Here is a 23159-nt window from a genome sequence, read left to right as displayed (position 1 = left end):
TGATAGTGAAGCAGTGTAGCTTCCCCTTCCTTAGCAATGGACTTGATTTAATTCATTATAAATTGGTGATCTTTGTTTCTCCTGAAAAGCTAACATGGGATGAGCAATCTGGGCTATATGACTTGTTTTAAAATGTGCACTTATAGTTAATTTAAAATAATCATGGCCATTTCTTTCTGAGTTTTGCTTAAACTATTGGTTATCTAAAAGCCAAGAACTGTGTAGCATGCATATAGCACTTTAAGCCTTCAAAGTGTTTTGCAAGTGAATCACAACACAACTAAATTTTAGAAGCAATTTTCTATTTATAGGGAAAATGAATTCAAGGGATAATATAGATTGACCAAGGCCACAGAGGAGTCCATATCAGAGCCTGCATGAGTTTCTGATGGTTAGTCCTGTGTATAAAGCTGCCTATATCCTCCCTTTAGCACACATTGTTACATATATGATTTCACATGTAGTATATCTCTTATGTTCATTTAAGTGTGACCTCCTGTGAGAAGACCAGCATTCTTTTGCAAGTAACATAAACTTTATTTGTTCATATAAATTTTGAAAGATATTTCTAATTTGATATGCTTAGCTGTACATGGTGCTTGCTGTCTTAACACAGTAGAAACTGAATTATTCAATTATTTCCTTCCTTAAATATAGAAAAAATCTCGTGTGTTTTGGATGCCATTACAAAGTAAGAATGGATTAATGCTGATTTTTTAATGACTGCCATTGACTACTGTATTAATAATGAAACTCTGGAGAAATTGTTTACAGGTTTATAATTAGTGGATACCCTGCAAAAGTGCTACTGTGTGTTTAAGAAACGTGATGAATGTTCATCATTTGCTTCACTTAAAAAAAATCACACCCTGTGCATTATGTGGCTTTCCTGAGAAAATTCCATCTGTTATGAATTAAGTGAAACACTGTTTCCTTTACAGTAAAAATAACACCATGATTTTTTTCTTTTTCTTTTCTTTCTTTTTCTTTCTTTCTTTCTTTCTTTCTTTCTTTCTTTCTTTCTTTCTTTCTTTCTTTCTTTCTTTCTTTCTTTCTTTCTTTCTTTCTTTCTTTCTTTCTTTCTTTCTTTTTTTTAAGAAGAAGAGAGACGACATAAGCTGTAGCAGAGATATTTTGCTTTCTGATTCTTCTTTTGAATATTACCTGCCTAGCACAGCAGCCTGTGGTTCACAAATGGGCTGTGCTCATGGGAGCAGATTATTATATGTATGTCTGCTCAGACAAATGCACCTGAAGAGTCTGGCATTTAAATGGAACCCATCACAGAAGAGCTCTAGCTAGAGTCTGACCTTTTTTGTACAGCTCTCTAATCAGCATGCTAGTTTGTTATTGTTATTCTGTGCTATATGGTGTGATCTCTGCAGTATACATTTCCATCTTAAGGGGAAATAGTCACGGTAATATCCATTTATATATCCTATGACCTTGACTTTTATATGAGAACATGTAAACTTAAATTTTGGAGTCTAGCTGACACCTTAGTGCATTTTATAGAAGTGCTTTTAAATAATTTATTTGGGGAAAGTATTGGAGAAATAAGTGGACTAATAGGACTGTTTTGCATTATTATTATAATACATATGGCTGTAAGGATCATGTCTTAATGCAGTGCAACAGTTCTACATTGTATTTAAATAGAATGGAAGTGAGCTTTGTCAGTGCGTTAGTGCTTTCTGTCAGTCAGAATACAGTGCTCTGTGTCTCAATATGAGCAGTAATGAGGATTTTTGGCCCTTATTGTTTTTATAAACAATTGTAAGCTCTTGGGGTGTTTGAAGCTGGGGGTGATTCACTTACCTTTGTTTCCATTTATGCAGCCACTGCTTTTGCCTTTGTGAGATCGGTGGTATAACTTACATGTGGCTGCTTACTTTCTTCTTTCATCATGTTCTTGACTTCCTCTCCTTTCTGATGGCTAGTCTGCTAGTATGTGTACAAAGGAAAATCCTTTTAGGAAGTGTGAAGTGTTTAAGAATATACGGCTAGCTCTTTGGTCCAGAATCCCAAGCCCCTTCAGTGTGCTTGATGTCCAGTAGCATTGGGGAGTGCAGACCTTAAAACTATACTTGCTCATGTAGCTATGAAAGGTCCTATAATGTTATGTTGGCCCTCATTAGTGAAACTGAACAACCTGAGCAGATCATACCTTTTGACTGACTCTATATGTGGGTAAAAGCAGTGTTTCTTTGTGTTTTTATTGTTTTCTAAATCCAGCCTGTTTGTCAGAAGAATTCATGATCACATCATACAGATTTGTATGGGGGATTATTTCATACAATCTCATATTTAGCATATAAAAATCACAGACAGAAATCAAGAAATACAGCCATCATCCTTATCACTTTGTATGGTTTTTTGTTTGTTTGTTTTGGTTTGGGTTTTTTTTTTGTTTTTTTTTTTTGTACTGGTTACTGTTGCTCATTATAAACTTCACCTCCAGCAGTTTGTTTTTCTCTTCACTTATGCAGAATGCTAGTTCTTTTGAGTCATACTTGTCATATTTCTTCCCACAGCTAAACGTTACTGTAAGAATTCAAGTCCAACCAGCAGCACAACAAGCAGTTATGCCCCTAGCAGCAGCAGCAATATGAGTTGTGGTGGAGGCAGCAGTGCCAGCAGTACCTGCAGCAAGAGCAGCTTTGACTACACTCATGACATGGAGGCAGCGCACATGGCTGCTACTGCTATTCTGAATCTCTCCACCCGCTGCAGGGAGATGCCTCAGAACCTCTCCACTAAGCCTCAGGATCTCTGTGCAAGGGTAAAAATCAGTAATTCTGTTTGTTTATGAAGACTCGTCTTTACTGCACTAGCTTTGTGCCTCTGATAGGAGGAAGAATGCTTTCTTTTTCTTTTTTTCTTTTACTCAAAATTAAAATAATCTCACGTTTCTGTTAAAGCAGAAAAAGAAAAGGAAATTGCTCTCAAGTATCGTGGGAAACCCTGATCGGTATATAAACCGAAAGCATTATAGCATGTACTCCCTCGTTTTATAGTTTGTCTCTTAGTAGTGAGATCTGTAATTATAAAAATGTTTGAATTGCTCAAGTGGTATTAATTGCACTACAGATTTTTTTTTTTTTTTTTTTTTTTTTTGCTAAGCACTGGCTGATTCATACATTTTGTGAAAAGATCAAGATTTAATGATACAATTTCATTTAAAAGTCGTATATGAGACCTAAGGTTGTAAGATCTATTAAAAAGAAATCTATGCAGCTTGTATATTAGAAATTCTTGCCTGTGCATGCTATCACAATTCTTAATTCATTGCATTAGGCATTTGAAACAAACAATAAATCCTCCAGTGATTGTGATTTCAAAGGTGTTTAGCAGGTGCAGAGTCACCAGTGTTCTGCATGTTCGTAGTCTCAGTATGTTATGAAATGACTGTGGAGACTAATAATAAACGTTGTTGTTAAGCTTTATGTACTAAGAAAAACAGTATACTATTAGTGTTCAGTTAAGATTTAGTAGATTTGATTTTTAATTTTAAACATTACTTTTTGACTCTGATAGCTATTAAAAGATTAGTATTTAATATACATCAACAAGCAGTACAGCGATACCTATAGGAGACCACTAGATGGCTGAGTAGACAGATGCAGTGCGGTGGGAAGGTTTTTATTGTGCTTATAAGAGAGAATTTGAGCTGGCAGACATCTTCTTTTCTTCTTCATGTAGACAAAGGTTTCCTTGCTCTCACCATGTAAAGGCCTCTAGAAATTTCACAGGAAACTAAGCCCCTAGCAGCAGATACTAGCAATAAAACCCAATTTAATCTGAAATGGTTGTTTTCAGATGCTGCTTTTTACATTAACTTCTTTAGTAATATTGAAGAGATAAATCTCTTTTTGGAATGTAAAAAAATACAGCTGTATTCTATATCAACATGATGTGAAAAGCTGGAATAAAATACCTTTTGTCTATATGTTAGAAACAGAAAGTTCCTCTTTCCTAATGTTTTGCCCTATCTAAGAACAGAAAGAATGACACCAAGGGAATTAACGAATATTTTCTATAAAAATAGGAGTATAGTATCAACTGTATTTATGTAATGAGAAAAAGCAGTAATTGATCAAAAAGGGATTTGCATTCACAATGCTTTCCTGCAGCTCTTTTGTTACTGGAAAGTCACTAGGCATAAAAGGAGTCAGTAGCATTCATACTAGTTTTGAAACCAAATTTCTTGTGCTTCACTTTTGAACAGATAATTGAATATTTGTGGGCAGTTTTATTTTATTTGCTTCTTAAAATTCTTTTTTTATTTATTTATTTTTTTTAATTCATCTTCATTTTAATGTCTTTTTTCCTCTCACTCAAAAATATCACACAACACTTGTTTGCTTCTGTAAAGGAATAAGTCAGTGCTTACCCTGTATTCACTCTGTATTTCTAAGTGCCTCACTTGCCACAGAAATTGTCACAACTATTGCATTACCAAAATTTATTCATTATAAAGGCAGATATACAGAATGCTGATATTACATCTGCAGTGAAGGAACAGTGAAATTTATAGGTATTTCCTGTTCCTGTAACATTGTCAAGTAGTGTCCAAAAGGACTTATTTTGGTGTCCTGTGTTCCTTTTTAATTCTCTGACAGTATCTATTTAAGAACTGACTATTAATGTTAAATACACAAAGAAAAAAATTTATTTGATGTTATCTCCTTTTTTTCTACACCTAGATGGGTGTTAGGACAACAAGAATTATGCAGATGTTAACTCAGAGGTCACAGAGTAGACCAAGAAGAAAAAGACAACAAGAAGAAAAAACCTTTAGAGATTTCTCATTTCCACCCTGATTTTTCCACCTGTTTTCTTTCTGGGTAGTGGGAGAGCATAAAGAAGGCTCCTGCCCTGCTCTCCTAAACATCAGATTAGCCATTCAGGAAGAAATCCACTAGAACAGCATTAATGTTGCGTAATAGCATCATGCTATGTGTAGGAGGGGGCTCAATGCTTTCAATCTATACAGGAATGGAAACACGTTTTATTATTCTGCTAGGCAATCAAATATACTGAAGAACACAGAAGTAGCAGTTTGATAGTGTGAAGCTAAATTAAGAATATTTTTCTTCTTTTGACAGAATCCTGATATGGAAGTTGATGAAAATGGGACGTTGGACCTGAGTATGAACAAGCAGAGGCAGCGAGATGGTTGCTGTACCATTTTGACACCACTGGAGCCAATGTCACCACAACGACAAGCAGTGATGAACAACCGCTGTTACCAACTGAATGAGGGTGACTGCTGGGACTTACCGGTGGACTACACTAAAATGAAGCCCAGTAGGATAGATGAAGATGATTCCAAAGAGATTAATGTATGTCTTCTTCATTTTTTCGTTCTCACTGTAATCTACTTTTTGTAATCCACTGTATTTCTGTATTTGGAGGGAAAGAGGAAACAATAGATGTTAAAAGGGTGGTTTTCTACCAAACATCTTCTGCTGGTTAATCTTTAGAAATACATCATGCTGACACATATCTGATCTGTGACTAAGTTGCATAAGATAGCATTTGAACCATGAATTTGAATCATGTTTTCTAACAATATCATTTTTTTAACAAATATTTTCTGCAGTAAAGATGTTTCACTTTATCCAGATTATGATATCCTATATAAGCAAGTTGGCAGAACTGTGCAATACTGGCATAATCAGCTCTCAAGATAAGATATCCCATTGAATCTGAAAACCATAAATGATGTGCTGAATGTTTGAAAGTATGTATTGCTTAGAAATCAATTTAAACAAATGCATCAGAGTGTATTGTAAGCTTTCAACTATTTCAGCTAATCTTCTAGATTACTTATGTACTACTGTTAGCTCTGTGTGTGAAAGTGCCTGCATTAATAAAATACTTTGTTTAAAGAATTATACAGAGAAGGGATATTTGAAGTTAGTGTTAGAATACTAAGACAACAGCAAGACCCTTTAAACAGAAAAGGCAAGTAAAGTAACTTATTTTCTGTATAAAACATAGATCACGTGGGATGCGTTCTTGTGTGAGCCAAGACACTGAAGAAAGTTTGCTGACAAGTTTTAATGACACTGATTTTGTTTGTCAGGCTTCAACTCTTATCCACTGTAAAGCTTACAATGCTACATTCAATATATAATAGATGTTTGGAGACTTCAGTACACTGTTCTTTGTTTTCCCTTGGTGTAAACTATAAAACTGGGCTAATAATTTGTGTGTGATACGTTTCAGGCCTCTCTTAATTAAAACTGAAAACTAAGCTCAATACCTTTGACGCTAAGAACAAAGTAACATTTCCTGTGTGTACTGCATGCATTCTATCTCTGGTATTAGTCACAGTTCCGCTATTAATTTCACTGGAATTGGGAAATCTATCTTTATCAATGAAACATAAGGTAAAATATACAATATGAAATGTTTCTCAGAGCAAACATAATGATGCATTTCTGCTGCGGTGTTTGTAGCACCATCTGCAGGAATCTCTAAATCAATGCGTTCAACCACTTTGTTGCTGCAATAGATGGTTTTGAATTACTGAGTATAATTCTAAATTATATAATTACATTTTTCAGACATATCCATTGAGGTTTTACCCAAACTTACATTTGTTACATTCATTCCTATTTCATGTTTGGTATATTCTAAATTATTAAAATCATCAGATGGCTCTTTGGTGAACAGGATGCTACTTTTATTCTTTATTCCTATTCCCCCAGTTTTGCAGTGTCTTTTAGCCTAATTAATTCCCACATACTGCAAAGACTGCATCAAAGTATGCAAGGACTATTTAAAAGTTTGATAGGTAAAAGAATATTAAATCATGTCATTGATTTTCTCTGATGAAGTAGGATAAAAAAAAAAAAAAAAAAAGAGATAATTTCTGGTGACTCTACTTCATAATATTTTTGTAACCTGGCTGAGACTAATTCTCATATATTTGCCTGTAGCCAGAAGATTTGGATCCTTTCCAAGAGGCACTAGAAGAAAGAAGGTATCCTGGTGAAGTTACAATCCCAAGTCCTAAACCCAAATACCCTCAATGCAAAGAGAGCAAAAAGGATTTAATAACGTAAGCATAATGTGAGGTGAAATTATTTTTCTCCTTTTAACCTTTTCCCTTTTGTCTTTTTTTAAACAAACAAGTACATATACGCCTTGCAGTATGAGCATGCAACATTTGCAGCATATAAATGTTTCAAACTGCCAGTTAAGTAAAGTGATAAGTTAATGTGTATTTGCTTGTTCTTAATGATGCTATATTGTATTGAGACGCCATTTTCATTTAATCCTGTTCATTTTGCAGCTTTTCAATTAGGATGCTTAAAACCCCTTGCAGTCATTGCAGCTAAACTGGAAACAATGAAACTTTTAAAAGCTTTTTTTTTTAAACATACTTACTATTTTGGCTGTTTTTGTTTTTGTTTGGTGGCAGATGTCCAACACCAGGGTGTGATGGGAGTGGTCATGTGACTGGTAATTACGCCTCACATAGAAGGTGTGACTTCATTTTTTTCATGGTGGATTCTGTCTTTTCAATTTATTGTTTTCAGCTTACCTCAACAATGCTGTCAAAGTAAAACGTTGAACTATGTGTTAACCCTTTGAGTAGTATATGTTGATCTTAAAAGCATGCTAATTTGTGTGTTGTATAAGCGTCTTTTATTTTTAAATAGATTACTAAAATTTCCAAAGCATTCTAAGCATTTAAGTAGTTAACCCAGGAACCACAAATATTTTTGTTACATTTTATTAGTTCATAGAGAAACAAAAAAATAACATTTACAGTATGTAATTTTGGAAGTAACATTGATATCTAAATATATTCAGAGGGTTAACTATATTACAAAATTCAATATTACAGCACTTGCCCCATCGCTTTTCTGCATTACAAACTTTTACTTTTTAATTTTTATGTTGTGTTTGTTGGGAGTGTTCAGTTAATGAGAAGATTAACTTATTTGTCTGTCCTACCATGTCTTACAGTTTGTCTGGCTGCCCCTTGGCGGACAAAAGCATTCGAAGTATGCTGGCCACAAGCTCACAAGAACTCAAGTAAGATATAAATAACAAATATTTTCCTTATAAATATTTATTTGACAAAAACAGTGTATAGTTGCATCAGAAATTAGAAATGCAGTGTATCTGGAGTGCTGCTAGATGCTGCAGAGGTGGTTGATCCGTGCTTGAGAAGTGTGTGAATTCTCTAGAAATTCCACACAGGCTGGGTCTATGTGTAAATCTGTTGATGAAGTATTTTCTTTTGAGTATTCATTAAGTGACAGCGGTGAAATTTCATCTAGATGTTTGAACTCCAGTTCTTTTCTGAACATTTGAATTTGCTAGGTAGAACAGAGAATTCTCACGAGATTAGACTGATGAAGTACTTCTGACTACATAACTAGTGATATGGTATTTCTCAGAGTTAGACTAGAGGGGAGAGGAAACAGTCTGTTTCTTCCTAATGCTTGCATAATCTTCCCCAAGTTTATATCACTGTTAACAGCTTAATGCATTTTCTCATTTGACTATGTTTCTTAGTGTCAGCTTAGTTATTCCCCTGCTTAAAGTGCATTCCTCACAATTTTCTTTCAGTTCTTTAAAATGACAATTGTGAGTCTCGAGAGTTAGAGAATTGTGAGACAGGTTTGATCTGTCTTCCTGCACCATGTGCATGATTGGAATTCTGTTTTTGAAGAACTGTAGGGTTTGTTAGTGGTACAAGTTAGTGATATTCCTGAGATGGTTGTATGGTTAACATGGAAAGATTTTCTTAAGTAATAAATAAAAAAAATGAGTAGGAAAAATATAAATGGGTAGCTTACGGTGCTATGCTAAGAATTATTCTGTCTTTACCATACATTACTGACTTAACTAGGATTTCTTGAGTTCAGTGCTTTGATGAAAAAACAAACTTTAACTTGTGGGAAAGATAAAAAAGCAAGCATGAGAAACCTACTGAAGTTAGATATCTCTCTAGTCTTATTTGATTTAGTCACTAAGTGCAAGGAAGAGATACAAAATTCACATGTATTACCCCTCCAGTTTAAATTACTTTTCTGAACAGTCAGTTCAGATCATATTGTTATCTTTTGCTAGAAGACAATGTGATATGCAAGAGGAAAGGCTATAAATGAGATCACTGAACATATGTATATATATGTATATATATGTATATATATATATAATCAGAGTATAGGCAGAGTATGGGCAAATAACCCCAGAGAAAGTCAGATTTGGGCTTGACTTTTTGGTTGGCATGTGTTGTAGATGATCAGAGAGCTGCAATTACATAGATAAAGCTGTTACATAGACAAGATTGGTGGGGCAGCAGACATAATACTTTAAGCATATACTTTGCTGCTTTAACCCTTTAAGTTTAGTTAAGTTGGGAAAGTGTTCCAGGATTATCCTATTCCTCCACTTTTCTTAAATATCTGTAGTCAAGCCTACTTCATGTAGAGAGAATGGAAGATCACTTGAACTTCATACCCACTCCTTTCTGTGCCATTTTCTCTACTTATTTTGCAAGTAAAGAAAACAAGATTAAATTATACTAATAATTACAGATATAGGTTTACCTAACCTATAGTTCCTATTTACTTAGGAGTTATTATTGTAGTACCTATTGAACACATTAAAACTCTGTTAAATTAGTACAAATTTCAGAAAGTTGAATTTTAAGCTAGAATTTTAAACAGGCTATCTTAACTCAGATCTCTTTTGCGTCTTTATTGCAAGGCAGGTCTTCATTATTTGATCACTTATTTTTCCATTGGATAACAAATAGTATGTTGCACTGAACAGGTAGTAATAACTTCCTAAACAACTAATGGATTTCTTCTGTTTTCCTCATTATCCCATGTGTGATCCCGTTTGTTCTTCACTGCACTTTTCTCAAACTGTACTTTCAGGATATGACAACTAATTCACTCGCATATGTGTCACTAACACCACACCTGAGTGTTTCCTTATTAATATATCTTGGTTATAAGGGGGTTCATTTATTTTCACTTGGAATTAATTTATTTCCACCTACAGTTATACACTGAAATAAGTCAGGGTTGGTATTAACACTAGTTTAAAGTGAGAAAATGTACCTGTATCATTTTACTTGCTCAATTTGATATTTACAGGACTCACCTAGCTCTTCACTCTACAGAAAACTATATGTATATTCAAGTCCAACTTCCCATTGAATTCTCTTGGAGCTGTGGGAATTAGGCAATTCTACACAACGAATGGTTCACCATTTGTGAAAAGGAATGAGCTGTACAGAGAAAACAGAATAGAGCCTGGTGATCCAGAACAGCAGTTACTTTCTCCTCCCCCAAAACTACAGTCCCACCTTTCACTCGATCCATTCACTCTGTCTTATTTTCTTTATCATTTTTTTCTACATTTCTCCATGTTTCAAGCTCCTTGTCTCATCAGCCCATCCCCTGTCTCCATCACATTAATATTCTTATTGTTCTCTGCTACTCAGCCATCATACTGAAGTTGGTACAATGGCATATATTCAAAAGCAGGGATGTGGGACTCCTATGGATGATAGCATCCTTTATACAGCTCTCATTTCTGCTCTTGTTCTCTGCCTAAGAGGAGAGAAGATGTGATCATGTAAATGATAATGCATATGCACACAAAGCAGCTAAACCAAAGCTACATAAGCAACTTTGATTTGGGAATTTTTAAACTGAAAAGTACTTCATTTACATGTGTTATATTTTTTGTGTGAGAGGTTTGGGAGAGCAATTTCCTTGCTTTTAAAAAGAGCAGGCTGAAAAGAAGCAGAAATTCCATAATGTGGGATCCTACCGGCATCTCGAGTCTTTTGTTGTCTGCTGTGTAGGTCACCTGAAGTCTGTGATAGAAAACAGCAATGAAAGATGTAGCACTCTGAATGGATTGGCACCAGAAGGAGGTGGGGAATGTTGCTAATGCATTTCATAGATATTTGCTGACAGCAGAAGAGGACTGAGAATCAGCAGATTTGACTACTGCCCTGGGCTTTAGCGAGAAATATAAAGGCATTTTTATCTGTATCCCGAGCCGAGATCCCTTCTGTCCTGCTCATTCCAATCTCTACTATTCCTGTCTCTTCATCTTTTATTCCTTGTTCTGGTTTTCATGCAGTTATTTCCAGTCATCCATAAAGAGTTCAACGTCTTCAAAATTTCTGGTAAATACTTCTCTAATTTGTGGAGCGTACACAATGATTGATAGTTCAGCTGGGAGTTGATAGTATAGTGTAGTGACTTTTTGTACTGCATAATTTGAGACACTTTTTTTCAATTTGCTATACAGAGCTCACAGAGAAAATGTTGCATTTATACTAGTACAGCCTTTATATCACGTTTTACAAATCCTTGTGTGTACAATAACAACACAAACAAATCATAGTGCAGCTTTCTAAATAGGTTTTTTTTTTAACTCCTTCGTGAGATAAAAAATAGCACACAGTGGAGACTTCTAATAATGCTTATGATCTAGTCATAATCAAAAAAAAGTAAAGGTTAGAGCAAAAACTATTTTCCCGTATTTTCCTTTTGGTTATGATACCTCTAAACATTCCATCATTCACATTTCCTGGCTTGCAGAAAGATGACATTGTCACTCACTTAAATTGTCCCAGGGATATCCTAATTATTCCTTGCCACCCATGCTTCACTTTAAGACTTCTTGATTATTTCAGACTGTGAAGATTGTGTGACTCTCCTCATTTACCCAAAGTTCAACTGAAAACTTTTGTCTTTGTGCACAGTTTATTGACAGGTCAAAGTAGTTAGACAGCCTGGTCGGTGTTCTCATTGGCATAACAAAATAGAAATAACAGAATAATTTGGTTTTAATTCTGTTACCATTTTGATGAAGAGTCCCTTTAGAAATTAACATCTGACAAGAATCCAAGCCTTCCAAATTTTAATATTTCGGTTATAATGCTTGTGAAAAGCAACATATTGATGAATATCTATGATGGCAAAGAAAAAATTGATGATACTATGATGGCAAAGCAATTAACTGCCCGTCTAGTGACAGCTACCAATATTAAAATATTTGTAAGTTGAATCCAGTTTAATCTTACCTTGGGGCCTTTCCTAATCAATTCTCCTTGTTTAACTGCTTATTGTAGAAGTTCTTCCTAACACTTATAGAACTGTAATCCTACCGTAGAATTATAAATACTATAAAAAGGCATCATTTGAAACACTTTCAATTGTATTGAAAAGAAAAAAGACTTAATTAAAATTTTAAATCGAGTATTTTGATTGTCCATAAATCAATCCTAGACATCATGCAACATGCTGACAGAACATTTACACTTAGATTTATGTTAACCCACTAATCAGAGAACGTGGCTACCAGAGAATACAAGGAAATTACAAATTTAATTCTCATCTTACTTTAATGTAAAAGTAGCAATACTTTCTCAGAGACCATAGGTAGCTAAGTATTAGATTGGACTAATGTCAAACTAACTATCAAATTATCAACTTTTATCCTTTGTCCTTTGGGTCAGTTTTTTGCCAGGAAAACACTCTAGTACTTATACTCAAGAATCTGAAACTCAAAAAGATTTGTAGTTCAACCAAGTTCAACAAATCTTTATGTGTAGGTGATACAGTCATAATATTGCAGTATTTCAGACCCACAGCACCTGTCTCTATGTAGATATTGCATATCATTATTGTTTCTGTGGTGATCATCTTTTGGCATAACCCCATGGCACTTACAGGGTGGAGAACAATCTCATTACCCTCTATGCAATGAAGCCTGAAAGCTTTTATTTTCCACTTCTCTTCTTAACTGAAAATGTGGAGCTCAATCTATTTTTATACATTCTCTACAATAAAGTAAGATTTGGAATTTCTGTGCCTCCTTCTTTCCATTTCACTCTGCACTCATTTCCATATGTTTGGTGGTCATCTGCTTTTTCTCTTATCTTCTCTTTATACCTGTCTTACCATTTCCAGTTGTGTCATCCTAACCATAGTCTTCTGTGAGGTCTAGATGGAAAAGTGAGCTTCTCTGAAGTTCTCCTTGTTTAACCACAGCTCTTCAAGGAGGAATGACTCCATACAGTATAGTTTTCTGGATAGAAAGGATATTCTTAACTTACACTTATGGGGAAAATCTTCTACAAACTTTAATACTTTGTATTGATGTACCAAATAATTTCACTGCAATTTTCTCAATGAGATATAGCAACTGGGAAGAAGGGATATCCTCAGCAGAGATGGAGAAACCTGTGTTGTATTTACTGTGATTAATAGTACCGGAAAAAACATACTGTTTACTTCCTCACTTTAGTCATCTGGAAAAACAAACAAACAAAAAAGAAAACCTAGTAAATAAAATAAAATAAAATCAGAAAAAAAATATAAAAGAATAAGATATATTAATAAAATGCTGTGGAAAACATTCCCATCTTTAGACAGATGACCAGATTATTACTGGGCACTAATCAGTACCTATCATACTCAAGCTCTCCCAGTATGCAGTCACTTTTTCTAGTCAGAACAGATATTTCTGCAGAGATCTGTTTAGCTGCTGAAGTGGTTTCTCCACCCGCAGCCTCTGTCCACTTGAGATGTTCTGGAAGTGTGTACCTTTGTTGCTTCACCTGTACAGGAGTACTATCCCTTGCCTTGCCTTGCCTTCCCAATTCCCTGTTCTTATCCTGTTTAGCCTACATCTGTCCTCCTATGAGAGCTCAGTAAGACCAACATTTAAAAGCTGTGACCCCTTATACAGTTCTAATTCACTTTTCTCTTAGAAAATTACCCTTTGTTGTGAGAAAAACAGCCATTTCCATTGTTATTATCACTTTCTTTTCCTCTTTCCCTAGTTTTCTATTGTTTATGTCCTCTTATTTATTTATTCATTTATTTATTACTGTGTGATAAGTTGTCATTTCAGTTTTTTCCTGAATACTAACATTGCTGAGTCTAGTAAGTAATTTTGTGGTATAATACAATACTTATTTAATGTTAATTATGTATCATTTGGATCTTCAAAAAATTTTTAAGTTCCCTGATGTTTTATCTAACTTCTAAGTGGAAAATGTGGTTGCAAGGACCAGCCATTATGTATTTGGTATTATGTTAAAAATGACTAGAGCAAGTCATTTGTAAATAACAGTATTTAATTGACTTATCTGCAATGTTATGATAAAACAAACCGGTTTATAATGTGTTATTAAATTAGTGTGCAAGTTGAATTTAAATTATTAAAAACAAAACCAAGGAGCGTAGATCCCCATTATTAGTTCCCCTGTAAAGGATAATCTTTCCCATTTTGTTCAACTAGATCCTTGGGCCAAGTGAAATTAGGAATCTCATGTGGTTTCAGTGGGTTTTTTTTGCATTTTTGTTTCCTGTATTTATTGCAGATTTCCACTTGGATACCTTATCTTTGATGGCAGCATGCATGCCTGGCCAGAACAGAACACCTTGGGCTCTGTTCCTGCACTTCTCAATACTCAAATGGGCACTGTAGGTTATACCTAGCATTTCCAACCTCATGTTGTGTGGTGTTATGATAATGTCCTTTGTATAGAAACCCATCATCTGCAGCAACCTCATCTCTATAGTCGCAATAAGTTTTACATATGGAAGTGGCTGGGCTTTTTTTTTCTGTTAGAATAACTCCATTCAGACTCTGGTAAGGCTGAGTCATTCCATTTTTCTCACTTAAGTTTGTCAACTTTTGTCTCTAAAATGAATAATACTTGAGTTCTGTTTACATAAGACCCTTTCATCATTGTTTTCATTACTAAAAGGTAGTCTTAAAAGCATGTACTCTCTAAAAAGCTCCTTGCAAGCCATCTGTCTACCAGTACCTCTGATACTGTGAAATGTTCCATGCAGGCACAAAATTGTTTGCATGAAGCACCTTGCAGAATCAGGGCCTTAGTAAGTTTTCAATACTATGAAATGCTCTGGAATTAGAGGCTTTAATTTGCACAATGGCAGCTGAAATATTTAAATAGCTTCTGGCCTCTTCTTTATGCACTTAATTATTTAAAATAAAATATATTGTTAGCTACACTTCTTCTGCTGTTTGGATTATAATCAGTGTTTTAAAGCATTTGCTGCTTAGTTTTAAACTGGAATAGTCTCAATTCAGATGACTGTTCACTGAATTAGAGTAATTTTTATTCAAAACAACCTGTATGACTTAAGTTTGCTTTCAGAAGGAATGTAAGCACTGGGAATCCACATCCCTTTTACTTCTGTATGCCTGTCTTTAAAAGTAGAACTTAGCATCTGCAATAATGACTTAAGCAGTTTTCAATATACTATCCTAAGTTTCTAGGCTCTTTGCTAATCACCAAATGCTTCGGTGTGAATGCTTATTTGATGGTTCAGTTTAATTTTCAAAACTACTCTTGTCAGTCATTCCAGTGCCATTCCATGCAGTCCCTAAGCAACTGTTCTGAGAGGGACACTTGATTGTGATTATCTATGAATTTGTTTTGTTATATTAACATGCCCAGTGAATCTCTCTAAGGCCTTCTTGTCTTGGAGTCTTTCCATTTGTACAGTTGCCTCTGCCATCCTTGAGTTTGGTTGTACCTCTTTGTCATTAAATGTGTCCCACATCTCTTATCTCATTCAGCCTGGCATTTGCTTGTATTCAATCCAGGGATCTTTTCTTTGGCACAATTTGGTTATTGTGCAAACTCCCATTGTGATGTTGATCATTTTTTTGCTTCAAACCAACAGATCATAACCAATTGCTCATTCCATCCAGATCCGCAAAGATCTGCAACATGATGCTGTGGTATATCCCAAGTGCTGAGGCAATCCCCATGGGAAGTTGCATAAACTACACAGTTACTAAAAGGAGAATTAAAAGTGCAATCTGTGTTTGGTCAGACTTGCCAAAACCCTTAATATATACCACAAAATAGAAGTAATTTTGTCACTTGAAGTCTTAAATATGATTGTCTGGATCCTCAGTTGGTGTAAGTTAGCATAGCTCCATTGCCTTCAGTGGAGTTACGCTAAAATACAACAGTGATGATCTGGGCAGATGCCCTCAGCTTCTCTCTTGGGTTAGCATTCATGTTTGATTGCCTTATTTAAATCTTTTGAAGTTATAAAATCCCTTGCATTGTTTCTTAGAATGGCCAATTGCTAACTCGATTTCTTGGTGTCTGTATCTGCACAGTAACATCTAATTTTGCCATGCAGTTAAGTTCATCTCTTTATTTTCTTTCTGAGTGCTATTGGGACTTTATGTGGCACACATTTTTTGCAGCACTGTAGTATCTCTATCAATGTCCTATATCCCTAAAATTTCCCCTTCCCCTCATAAACACCTCATCATAATATTCTTTCACAATATTCTTGTATTCCTAGTAAGTGGAGTTTACATTTGCTCATCTGCATGTAAAAATTGCTCTTCTACCCTAACACACACAGAATTTCCACTGCTTCAAAGTCTACTGGTTTTTCTCCTTTTACAGATAACGACACCGTGCTCTTTCACCATGAGCTTACTTGGTGTATACTGTGTGAAACAGCCTTAGATTCTGAGGGGTGTTTTAACATTGTCCATCATTAATTATTTTTATATGTTTAACTGTGCTTACACTGCACTCAGCCCCAGCAGTATCTGTTTTCTGTATTAAAAAAGAAAAGACAGAAGAGGACTGCTGTTTTTATTTATTTATATTTTGGACTGTGGTCAAGAGGGAAAAAACATAGAGCCTTGAAAAAAATCTTTTTTTGTTTTTCAGTGCAGTTTTCAGATGTATTCTATTTACATATTCTTATTTAAGTGATCAGCTGTAAAGTGGACAATCAGAGTGATATTTAAAATGCCAGCTTCAGACTTAAGAGTTAATACTATGCTGAGATGAAAGGAATCTTGCTTACAAATTTTTAGGCGGCAGTTTAATGGAAGTGTCATTATAAAAAGCATATGGTCATCTTATAAGATGATCATATAAGTACAGTGTATTCAAAAGAGATTAGATACTGGAACAGTTTCCTTTTGCACTAAGTAGCAAAGGAATCAAAACATATAGACAATTTATAAAAAAAACAAGTCATAGTTGTTCTCTGTTTTGTTTTGTTCTTTTTTACAGGTAAATAGCTGTTTTTTCCAGGCCAGTCAGTCTGACACTTTCCTTGAACGCATAAAAAAAAAGCACTTGAAAGCAGATAGTGTATGAAAATTACAACTTGCTCATTTTTCCTACTATACTGTGAGTTTAGGGATTTTTTGTTTGCTTGTATAAACTGATTAAAGCTAAAAGAACGAGAATGGCTCTGCGCTAAATGCAGTCTGAATGCTGAATTCAGCTTAGTAGGTAAACTACATATAATTTACCTTTGACCATATGATCCAAATCCGTAATGCAGATACTGGCACGTGATAGATAGAAACACGAAATGCTAGCTTGGCCATTTTAAAAAATATTTATATATTTTTTTGTAACACCAAGGTTATACTTTAAAAGGAAATGAATTAAATACTTGCTATCTTAATTACTGTGCATTTCAATAATAAGTTTGGATATAAAAGCTGTGAATGTTGTCTGTGCTGGACACTGCAGAAATACATTGCGTTTTTGTTCCCCTTTAGGAAAAGTTATAAGTAAATTATGAAAAAACAGGAAAAAACATAAAAATACAATATATTAAAATAACTGAATAATTTTTTTAAAAAATGATAGATTATGGGTTTCTTCTCAAGGCTTCTCCAGGAACCATTGTAGGTGGTGATTTGTTTTCCTCTGATGCACTAATCAAGAAACATCTGTCAGGAAAGCGTAAGTATGTTCCATAAGTATAGGCACAATGGAGGAGGGGCAAGAGCCTTGTTTTTGAATAACACCCATGTCAGCTTTGTGACTTAAGTGTGCAGAATCTGAAAGAATTGAATTATTGTTATTTTTCTTTATTTTAAAAATTCATCTGAAGTTGAATCCTCAAAACTCATTCACAGAAAAAGACCTTCAGTATTTTTAAGGCAGTCTGAGGCCAGATCCAAAGCTCACTTAGCTCAGTGGAACACCTGCCTTATTTGGTTTTGAGTTTGAGACAATGTTCAGCAGTTGCAAAAGGTGGCATTTAATGGAGTGAGAACAATCTTACAATGACAAATTCCATGCATAGATCCATGAGCAGAATTTGCACTCCTTACACTTTACAAAGGCAGTTTCATGTTGATATTGTCATAGACAAAGTCCTATTAAATCATTACTTATTTTGGAAGAGAACATTTTTAAGGAATTAATAAAGTAATGGTAAAGAAGCACCTTAACTTTTCTTTGAGTTGAACAATTTGATAGAATAAACCTTTGCCAACTAAAATATGAGTAATATTTGATGCAAATGGGATCAAATGCAATTTCTATACATATCTTCTATCTAAAATAGAATGTTTTAACCACTTTTACCTGATTTTAATTCAATTTTTGCAAATGTTGATATTGACTGTGCTGAACCCACAGGAAATGCTGTTGATTTACAAATCGGTTATAGGTAAACACATCAGGACCATTCATTTACAATTTGTGCCAAATATCTTAGCAGTGTTAATGCAGAACAGCCCAAACATTTTATATCTTTGTATAAATCTTTATATAATCAAAAATTAAGTGGAAATGTTTCTAGATCAGAGAAAAAGTTTTTGTTCATTTACATCAGTTAACCTATAGGAGATATTTCTGTAAGGTGAGGTTTGCTGGGTAACCTGTTCCACTCTCTTTCCTTTTACTTTCCTGAGATGCTGTAGTCATCTTGAAGTTTGCAGATTTTCTGTGATTGTATGGATGCTCAGACTGGAATTCTGCCTGTCTGTAATTCACAAGACGCTATTCTTCTCTGTAATGACTAGCTGAGGAATACCTCCACTGAGCTAATCAGGACAGCTGTTTTCCTATGCATATGTTAGTCTCCCACATCCTTGTCAGGGGGCAGTTAGCAGGAATTTTTGTGAGGATAGTGTTTTAAGAAATAAATAAAATTGTTTTAGTGCAAGATGTAAACATTTATCCCGAGAATAAAGAGAGAAAGTGCATAAGGCAAAGTTGTTATTCTCAGACTTTAGGCAGTTTTTCTAATTCTAAAGAGCATGAGAGCTCTGAACTCTGAGGTATAAAAGAGTATGAGCACTTCTCTCTGCATTCCCAACTGTGAATAAAGTGTTTCTGAGAGAGAAAACTGTTTTATACACTGCATTATGCAGCTTCCAGTGCCCATGTGCTGTGCAGCCATTTATCCCTGTTTGTAACCTCTGGCCTCTCCAGCACTGTGCACAACTATTTATGAAGCTCTTCCTGCAGAAATTGAAGTGGTTCTTTCATGAAATGTTTATAATATAAACCAAGCATGCACTGCCTAATCTTATGGGAGTTTCGAAAGGGGAAATTGTCAACTTTAAGGAGAAAGTAAGGAGGGCCAAAGAAAAAGAAAGACACTAGAGAATATCACATGAGGATAAAAAGCACAATTCCTTTTCAAATGCTGTAGTTAATGATACCTTGGAACATTCTTATTAAGTTGGAATTATTACTTAAGTGCTGTTCAAATACAGTCTTGGATTCCAGCTTAGCTTGGAACAGTTTTAAAGGTCTGATCGGAGTTTCTTGCCCTCACTGAAGGGATATCTCCTTTGTTCACATTAAGTGCAAACTACCTCATACAGTATGACACACTAGGGTGAAATAGCACCCATTTCAGGTAATTGAATACCATTCTAAAAGCTCCCTTATTTCTCATAATGCTGCCCAGACAACTGCAACATTCTCTCAGGAGGCACAGGAAACTCAGAAGTGGAGGCAGATGAATGCCTGGAATAGAAACTGAGAGTATCATCTCAGAATATTGTCTCTGACTGCACTGATTTGAAATTTTTGAGTGAACTTTGGCTACCTCACTGAGAATTTCTGAGCTCTTATTAGCTCTGCAAACTGGACTTCATAACCATGATTTTTAATTGAATTTTTTAACTTTTTAATACAGAAGTGTTGGCTGATGGTTGATCTATCAAGGAGGGATAGAAATAGAGTGGTTGAGCTTAAGGTACCATCTGTGCTGTGTCCTTCAGCTGTGCACTTCTGAGAGAGCTTTTGCTGTGCTTTCACCATAGTCCCCTACCAGGTCTTTGTAGACAGAAATAAGATTGTTTCTTACATTTTTCTTAATCAGCAGCAGCTTTTGCAGCCTCTTCTGTGAAGTTCTCCAAGACTCTAGCCATTCTGCTATATCGCTCAGTAATACAGACTTGCAGCTCAGTGTTCACAGACCTCAAAGTGCTGGGGAGAGTTTAGGATATTGTTCCCTCTTCGTATTAGTTAGCACTAAGAGCTAACCTTTCCATGTACCAGTAAACCTCACTGAAAATTGTAGCCCTGAGGTAATTTAGGGCTCAGGCAAATGCTGAAGTTATGCTTCAAAGTCAGCGTACATGGAACTTGAATCTATCCCACCAAAACTTACAGCATGCCTGAAAAGTTGCTCAAAAATTAATGTAAGCTCATAACAGTAAATCAGTAACAAACTAGATTTCCTGTACCTATACTGTTCATTAGCCTTCTCACTAGACCAGACTGCCTCTCACAGTCTGATATAATTCACATGGTATTTTCACATTTCCTCACTTGGGCTTCTGGCAAATGTTTGTGGGCCTAAAGGGAAAAAGCTGTTTATTTTCATAAAATGAAAACTGAAGGATTTCACTCTTGCTGATGACTCTTCACCCCCAAAACAGAAAGTAGTACCTCTGCGTCAACTGTCTGGGGAAATGAAACCCTCAAGAGTTAGCTCCCTTTTCCATATATTAACCTGTCCTTGTTCCTGGATTGCACATGTTTTCAAATAGAAACCATACATTCAGAAGAGATTTTAAAGTCCATCCTATATAGGAACTGTATGGTAAAATAGCTCTTCTTCATGTTAATAACAGGTATAGCATAGTGGCTGTGTGTGGAACAAAGGATAAATCATAGCCTTAAATACATAGTTAGTCTCATAAACACATTTTACACTAAAATTATTATTCTTACCTTAACTTACTGAATATTCACTGAAAAACATCTTAATTGCTCTTTTGAAGCAGAAGCTGATAATGGTGTGAAGAAGATTCCAGCCCATTAAATTTGCTGTCATTGTGTGCTTTTTCACACATAATGCTAGGCTGAGAGAAATATTTAGAGAGGGTACTTGTTTCTTTCTATATTGCACAGTCTAGAAATACACAACTAACTGCTTTTTTAGGCTCAGCCTTTCATACCAGTGTTAGATGAACTAATTTGGAAGAGAATATACAGATTGAATCTCTTCATGCTGTTATTCTTTCCATCCTTTCAACTCAGCTTTTCCTTTCTCCTTTACTTTAGATCCAGCTGTCTCTTGCTCCGCCTTTCTCTTGATGAATTATGTGAGAGTGTACAAGTTGAATGGTTATGTTCAAATGAAAAACAGATAAACAGTAACTAAGGAAAGGCTAAAGCTGAGTTCTATCTATTCATTTCCAAACATTAGTGGTTTGTTAAGGCACAGAATATTGAAGATTGTTAGTTTATTTCCTTTGCTTTTAGGAGTCTAATCTGATAGTTTTTCTGAGTGTTTCTTGTGGAGTTGCTGAACTTTTCTGAGTGTTTAAGATATATGAATTTTGCAATCATCCAAAACCTCTAGGAAACTCAAGAATCTGCAGGTTCAAGGTTATACTGCTGTGTCTTTGGTATTAGCATCACTGGGGAGAAGATACAAAGTATGTAAGAGTACACAGCAACACAGAGACAGCAGATCTAGAATTATGATACTGATAATTTTGTGGTGTTCAAAGCATCCAGCAGGCTACTGACCTAACTGTGATGTAAATCTCTTGTCAGGGAAAAGGTCCCTACTTCAAATCATTTATTTTTAAGGTATTCAACATTTGACATATTTTAATCCAATTGTGCACTAAAACTTTCATTTACTTCATAAATAGAAATACGTGGCCAGCTGTAAGATTTTTTGAAGGCAGCTTGTCTGATGAAGAATACCTGAATAGTAAAATACCCATGCTACTGTCTTCAAGTGACCCAACCAACATACAGGAAGTGAGTGAAATCAACTGTCTATTGGCTGTTCTGCAAGCTCTGACTGGAAATGTTGTCGTGCCTTGGCTGAGTGGTACATACTTCTGAGGAGCTACCCATTTTAAAAGATCAGTCAGAAATAGGATGCTCCTCTTCAGAAGCAAATGTCTCCACCCCAAATTACTGAAGAAAAGCCCTTTAAAAAACACATACTTACCCATATTTTGAATGAACTTTCAAACACAGGCTTTAAGAAATCTACTATGAGACAAAGAACTTGAATGGCTTTGCTCAAAGCTGTAGAGTATGTTGTCTTAGGGCTGTCTCCTCCTGTATTGTTCTCCCTAGTGCTATAATTTTATGTTATTTTTTAGCTACAAAAAGGAAGCTTTTCTCAAAGGATGATGTGTTTGGAAATGAACATTTGAATTCACATATGTTGGAACTGATTCATTCCTGGTGCCAGGAAGCGCGCTCTTGTTTCGAGGAGGGGATGTGCAGCTGGCCAGTGCTGCCTCCGAGGCAGGCAGTGTTGGCAAGAGAGAAAGTGTGGGCAAGGAGCCCAGGGAGGGAGCTGATTCACAGCTTCCCTCTGGCAACTTCTGTGAAAGGAGCACCCCCTGGGTAGCACACAGGAGCGATTTCACATTAGGCACTTAGCATGCCTTTGGCAACTGGCATGTTAAGGTCTATTTACTGATGCTAGATGTGAGAACAGTGGGCAGCACACTGTGGCACTTGCTGTGGGGAAGCTGGGAAGTCCTGACAGCTAGCAGAACAGGCAGCATGCAGAGGTGGTAGCTGAACATACAGGTTTTTTTTGTTTTTTTTTTCTAAAACAGTATAATTAATTAAAAAGTCTTGTGTGTGTCTGTGCATGTGACTGCACAACAGTATTTTAATGCCAGCATGATGTGTTTTAGTCTACTTATAGGAAAATGGTTTTCCATTTAATTAAAAAGTATATCATGTTCTTTGTCACACACACAGAGTTCAAAAAAAGGTCAGGGTATTGTTAAACTTTACATAAAGAGTATGCAGTCAGCCACCCCCAGTTCAGAACCATTCAATGGCTGGGGATTTCTACAGGTAAGGAGAGAGACAGAGTGGA

At 35.4% G+C, this 23159-nt stretch overlaps 1 protein-coding gene across 41 annotated transcripts in view; it reads left to right on the top strand.

The window, feature by feature from the left end:
- The window catches only part of MYT1L (myelin transcription factor 1 like), a 274007-nt gene that overhangs the window by 216677 nt on the left and 34171 nt on the right, over positions 1–23159 (top strand). For 28 of the 41 annotated variants that reach the window (XM_085543910.1, XM_032443417.2, XM_085543905.1 and 25 more), the window contains 5 exons: positions 2535–2782; positions 5109–5345; positions 6951–7072; positions 7436–7498; positions 7987–8055. In XM_085543910.1, the coding sequence (XP_085400036.1) occupies positions 2535–2782; positions 5109–5345; positions 6951–7072; positions 7436–7498; positions 7987–8055 (739 nt within the window). Of the gene's footprint in view, positions 1–2534; positions 2783–5108; positions 5346–6950; positions 7073–7435; positions 7499–7986; positions 8056–14392; positions 14496–23159 lie in introns of those variants that run through there. The other 13 variants (XM_085543915.1, XM_085543916.1, XM_085543927.1 and 10 more) reach the window with 4 other exon arrangements.

The sequence above is a fragment of the Coturnix japonica genome, chromosome 3 (genome assembly GCF_054131305.1).
Source record: "Coturnix japonica strain WE chromosome 3, WE-NBRP24, whole genome shotgun sequence".
Classification (NCBI taxonomy): domain Eukaryota; kingdom Metazoa; phylum Chordata; class Aves; order Galliformes; family Phasianidae; genus Coturnix; species Coturnix japonica.
This window is presented reverse-complemented; position numbering and strand designations above follow the sequence as displayed.